The sequence below is a fragment of the Habropoda laboriosa genome, unplaced genomic scaffold (genome assembly GCF_001263275.1).
Source record: "Habropoda laboriosa isolate 0110345459 unplaced genomic scaffold, ASM126327v1 scaffold648, whole genome shotgun sequence".
Lineage (NCBI taxonomy): Eukaryota > Metazoa > Arthropoda > Insecta > Hymenoptera > Apidae > Habropoda > Habropoda laboriosa.
This window is the reverse complement of record NW_017100857.1, coordinates 1,179,159-1,185,617: the sequence shown is the minus strand read 5'-3', so window position 1 is coordinate 1,185,617 and position 6,459 is coordinate 1,179,159. Positions and strand designations below refer to the sequence as shown.

Genomic DNA, 6,459 nt, shown 5'->3' with positions numbered 1-6,459 from the left:
TACTAACGTTTATTTTATAATTTAAATAAATAATTTGAAAAATTTTATAGATATATCCCAGTATGTACGGTACTGAGTGCACGTGTTTCTTGCATACGATGTTGGCGACGCATGTGCAAGAAATCCTTTCCAAGGGACAAATTCTTCAGTCTGGCAAGAGTGGTCGATACTCGATATTACGATACCACATGGTAACGGAGGTAAAATGGCGTTAACTGTTCCTTGTATCGCTGGTAAGTATTTTCGTCTTGTTTTTGTTGATATTCTATTAGATTTAAAATCAAATTTTTACATGTATTTTTTTATGAATTACATTAGCGTGTCTAAAATGTATGTCTGTCTATAATATGGTTTCTAAGTTTCATAATACACCATAACTGACTGCCTAAAAATGCGTCATGTGGCATTGTATTACTGGACACATTTATGATTAAAAAAATAAATCATATGGTATTACATTATGAAAATGTGTTTACAATTAGATATACGTATGTACTATACTTTTTAATAATAATTTCGAGCGGTTTCATAAATAACTCGAGATTATTTAAATGCACCTTACAGATCAAATACTTCACAATTTCATATTTATTAAGTTACCCATCATCTTTAAATTTGCTACCTTTAAAATTAATTCTACATGTGAATATCCAGATATAATGAATTTTAATTATAAAACAAAAATTAAAAAATTAAATAATTGCTTTTCTTTAGTGAGAGGTTCCATTGGAACCAGCTTAGGACAAGGCCCACCATCATATGAACCAGTAAAAACATTTCCTAAGGATGACAGTAAAACTTGTAAAGCAATGGCATTTAGTCCAGAGGGACGTTATTTTGCATGGGTCAATGGGATGGTTACCAAGATTTTGGAATGTAATACATGGAAAATTGTTACAGAAATCAAAAGGCCCAAAATTTCAGCAATTCAGTTCTCCTCTCGAGGCACATATTTTATGACATGGGAGCAATTCATTGGTATTATATTAATTTTATATTATTGACTTTTAACATTTTTATTTTAGTAATTCACTTAGATATTATTTCATTGTTTATTAACTTTTTTTAGCACATTGAATGTAGAGTTTTAAATCTTAACTTCTATTTTATTTTCAATATATGTAAACATTTTAATTGTAAAATAGTGTATATAATATTAATTTATATATTACAGCTACAGTGTCAAATTCTCGAGGAACACCAAATTTAAACATATGGAAGACAGAGACTGGAGAACTAGTGAAGAGTTTTACACAGAAAAAACAAGCAGATTGGTAATGTATTACACAATTTTTTATTAAAATCCATATGAGATCTAGCAATTACTATATGATAATCCATTCTTATTTGTTTTGTTTTTCTTCTAATATCTTTGATATATGTATATGATTGAGGAAATAATTGTTATGAATACTTCATATTTTAAAAGCTTCATGATATTTAAATTTTGCATAGCATATTTCAAGAATTTATATACAATGTTTATTACCAAAAGATGCTCATTTTTTCAAAATGAACATAAACAAGTAAATACAGTTTATTATGTAGCTACATTTATGTGATATCTATTCAGGCAGCCTCAATGGACAAGTGATGAAAAAGTCTGTGGACTGTTAGTTGGTGCAGGTGTCATTTTATATGAGAATGGCAATTTTGAAAAAGTTCAACACAGAATAAATATAGCAAAAGTTGCTAAATTTAATATGTCACCCAGTAGTGCTTCATATTATATTCTGTGTTACATGCCTGGTAATTAAATTTTGTTGTATTCATTTTACTTTAAATTGTACAAATGCATGTACATTGTGTCAAGGTACTTATATGTGGAGAGTATATCATTTTCTTAGCTATTATTTAATAAAGTGAATATGATAAACATGAGTGCTTCATGAAAACTAAGAGAAATCACACAAATCTAAATGTAATAAATAATATGATTTAAAAATGGTAATTGATAATTCTGTTTAGTTAATTAAAATATATAAAGTGTTTATTAGTAATTTAATTCAAGCATAAGTCACATAAAAATTGGTATATTTTATGAAATACTTTTTTATTTCAGTTTCTCTCATTATGAAGCAAATATGTGTGGCAAGCATGTTATGCACAGATGGAATGAAGATTATAAGACAATTAAATCTCTATAGAACACTTTAATATTTTAAAGAAGTACAACAGAATATTAAAACATAACAGTATTTTACAAAATATACAAATATGAATACAAGTAATCAGGATCAACAGTAAATGGAAAATTTCCTGATTATTGCATGCTCATTTTTATATGTAAGTACTTTCATAAAGTTGTAGGGAATCATAGAGTACATTTAACAGGTAATTATTTTTTTGATTGAACATATTCGTAATTTCGTAAGTACAGAAACGAGATTCGAAATTGTAATAAATTTAATATATCTTTGCAAGATGAATAAATACTCTCCACATTAAATACCAAATTTTTAAATCATACATTTGTATATATTGTACTATCATAATTCATATTAGACAATTCATTATTTGTTTGTAACCAGTATTATTATATTATAGGAAAATCTGGTCAACCTTCATTTGCTAAGCTATTCCAATATCCAAAGTTTGAACCCACACAAACTATAGCAAACAAAAGTTTCTTCCAGGTATTATATTACTATAATATTTGTATATATTTGACTTTATAGAATTATAAAATTTTTATCTTCAGGCGGACAAGGTAAATATTTATTGGAATAATCAAGGAATAAATGTTTTATTAATGACCAGTACAGAGGTTGATGATACAGATGCCTCATATTACGGAAAACAAACTTTGCACTATCTTAGCACAAAAGGAGATACTTCTGTGGTTACACTTAGTAAGCTGTGGTTTATTAATTATTTTGAGTATAAAATAATATGCTTTTTGTCCTCAAAATATTTTTAATCCTTTTCAAAAATCAGGGGAGAAGGGTCCTATACATGCTGTGCAGTGGTCTCCCAAAAATAATGAATTCTGTGTTGTGTATGGTTTTATGCCAGCCAAAGCCACGTTATTTAATCTTAAGTGTGAACCAATATTTGAATTTGGTTCACTGCATCGAAATAGTATTTATTACAATCCCCAAGGAAAGGCGTTCCAAAGTGCAACTAACTTCAGTTTCTTTGTTTAAAGCAGATAGTCATTTGATAGGTAACACTTAACCTTAAATTATATCTAAAGAGTTTGTTAATCCAGTTCAATTGGTAAGTTTGGCGGAAGTTGGAAGATGGAAAACCAAAAGGAGCATTTCCGGCACATTATACTGTTTTATTTTAAAAAGGGAGAATGTCATCGAAGAATGCGCATGCCAAAAGTTGCGAGATTTCGTTCCGGGGATTTTTCACTTCACGATTCACCACGCTCTGGTCAACCACAAGAGATTGACAACGAACAAATAAAAAATAATCCTCGGTACACAACACGGGAAGTGGCACAGGAGCTCCAAGTATCAAAAACAACCGTAGAAAATCGTTTGCATCAACTTACTTTGCACTTCTAATTTTAACTGGGTTTGGCAACCTCCCTGGTGGTATTGAACTATGGGATGTTGATAACAGAAAATTAATTGCTAAAACTGAAGCTCCTGTTACGACACTTCTTCAGTGGTCTCCTGATGGAGAACATTTTATGACTGCAACTACAGCACCAAGGCTTCGAGTGTGCAATGGGTAAATAGTATTTTATATTCATTCATTATTAATAATTGGATTTTAATTCATATATAACAACGAATTTATTATACAGATTTAAAATCTGGCATTATACTGGAACTCTATTATATGAGCGACCGTGGAATAAGCAAGAACAACTTTGGGAAGTCTTATGGCAAACTTTTCCACCACAAACATTTCCAGAAAAGCCAGTTAGTTACGAAGCTGTTGAGGGTATTGCCCCTAGCCAGCCACAAGGTAGAAGTTCTTTATAATATTTATCAAAACAATAAAACAAGTAGATTAATTAAGGTCATATCTTCTACAATTTTGTTTTAATTTTCTAGCATCAATACAAGCATATCGACCACCTTCCGCCAGAGGGGAAACTAGTATTTTTAAATTACGTTCTGACGAATTTTATAAATATGGCAAGCAGAAAAAAAAACGTATGATATAGATTCTGATTGTAGATGTAAGACATAAACATTTTATGTGACGTATATGTTTATTAAATTATTCTGTTATAGCTAATCAGTCAAAAACCAAAAAAAAAACGAAGAAAGATGAAAAGGAATCGGATGGATCTACGCCTTCTCAATCACAAGATAATCCCAGTACAAACGGACAAGTTCCTCCAATTCCTGAAAATCAGAATGTACCTACAAATAATCCGGAATGTGATGATTTTGAGAGGGTTAAGAAAATTAAAAAGATTAAAGGCGTAAGAAGCACTATTATTAATGTTTTAATAAAAAAAATAAAATTAAGTACTTTTAATTTTTATATTTTTCACTTACAGAAATTAGAACAGATTTCAAAGTTGAAGAAAAAACAAGAAGATGGCAAACAATTAGAAATCAATCAACTAGACAAGATTAAGAAAGAAGCTGACTTAATAAAAGAACTGGAAGAGCTCGCTTTATGATGAACATTTCAAATTGCAAATACGTGCGGTTAAAAAACAAATCTAAATATTTCTTCTGAAAATGGAAAATGATCTCGGTCTCTCACTTACGATATCACACGTACAAAAGTTACGTTTGGCTGTAAATAAAATTTTCATTCTGTGAAGAGGTAGTGGGAACAAACTAAAATTTGAAAGTAGATTAAACAAGTTTCCACGTCACTGAGGTTGTTAAAATTTAAAATATAAATTCCTTTTGTAAGCGATGATAAAGGAATTAATATGGTCCATCGCTACATCTTTTCTTTAATAGTTAGAAACGAAATCATTTTTTCCTTTTTTGATAGATTCTTCATTCTAAGTAACATTTCTAAATAGCACTGAAGAATATTACAAGTCCAATAATGACCAAGCTTCCTTATTATATAGTCTTGTATAAGAATGTTGCATTGCAGAAAAACTTAAATACCCTTTCTGGTATTATGTTCGATAAATAGATTGTACAGGATAAATCGCGTTATGTTGCAAATCAATAGGTTAAAATATCGTTCTCCAATAATTTACGCGATTTACCTTGTATAAGGTGCATTATGTGATGAAAAGTGTGAGATGAAAACATAGCGTAACTATAAAATCGAATGCACATAAAATTTGTTCCTGGAAACAGGTGCTATCATTTAAATTTGTATGATTATAAATTATTGTGTACTATTCTGCTTTTCTTTTATTAATTTCTTTACGAACATTTAACGAGGGTTAGAAATAGACATCATTTTGTGATTTCATAGTTATTACAGTCATTTCATGGGTATTACGTTGGTATCTTCTAAAAATGTTTTGTTCTTATATATATTTTTATTTTTGTGCCTTGCATTACGTTTAAGATTCAGATTTCATATTTTTCTTGCTATCAAAGATTATAAGACTGGTCAGATTAAAATACGATTACCTGGCACAGTTTAACAAATAAATGAAAGAAAACTGCCAAAAAATTACCAACTATACTTCATGACTAGAGAGACAAACATTTTTAAACAAAGGAAATTTGGCTTTCTTCAATTAGTTGCTTTTTCAAGAACTGTTCTTCAGTAATGTTTAAAGTTACCCTTGCTTATTTTTCAGATTGCTGTATGAATTTCGACAGCAATCTATGTTCTGTAACAAGGATGATTCTTGTATTATGTGTTTAAATTTATTATTTACTAACATCCGTAAGATTTTTAAGTTTATTTGAGCAATGAAACTTGTACAATATCAATTGTGCAAATCAAAAGTAAAAAACCGTTTTTATCTTGCTTCTATTTCTTTTGGTATAATAATAAAGAAATTTAAACGATAATCTTTAATCAATTGGAAAAACCTATAGTGCAAGGTGTGATTATGTCGAATTTTCATAAAATTCATAAAATTACAATTATAAAAATTGTAATATCACTTCTGACATGTACATTCAATGATATATGTATAAATTATAGATTAATCATAAACGATGGGTATACCGTAAAATGAATCACATCAAAAGAAAATCGTAATCGCCAATGTTGTGTATACTTACATGAAATTTATGAAAATAAATTACTTGGAAAAAAAAGGAGAAAACTCAATATTATGCTATGTATATTGACGAAATTATATTTTCCCACGTTATATGTATGCATGTATTTCTCAATTAAAATTTAGTTAAATTTATCACAAATATGATACATTGACGTTATCAGAATTAATATTTAAACTGATTTGATATATTATTTAAAAAAATATATATACTTGTAATACCAAAAGAGTTAAATATTCAAAAAAATTGGGGAAAAAGCTACAATAAAGATAGTAAGAATAACAGCAAAAGGGGGTTGAAAAACCAACGTGCACATATATACGTTATATCG

General features: G+C 28.8%; 1 protein-coding gene across 1 annotated transcript; it reads left to right on the top strand.

The window, feature by feature from the left end:
• Positions 1 to 183: 183 nt before the first annotated feature.
• LOC108577398 (eukaryotic translation initiation factor 2A) lies at positions 184 to 4,861 on the top strand. The gene is made up of 12 exons (XM_017940543.1): positions 184 to 233; positions 715 to 978; positions 1,175 to 1,274; positions 1,574 to 1,749; positions 2,548 to 2,636; positions 2,702 to 2,852; positions 2,938 to 3,108; positions 3,510 to 3,684; positions 3,761 to 3,924; positions 4,014 to 4,115; positions 4,197 to 4,390; positions 4,469 to 4,861. The coding sequence occupies exons 1-12, from the start codon at positions 206 to 208 to the stop codon at positions 4,592 to 4,594; spliced, it is 1,740 nt and encodes a 579-aa protein (XP_017796032.1). The 5' UTR covers positions 184 to 205; the 3' UTR covers positions 4,595 to 4,861.
• Positions 4,862 to 6,459: the final 1,598 nt, after the last annotated feature.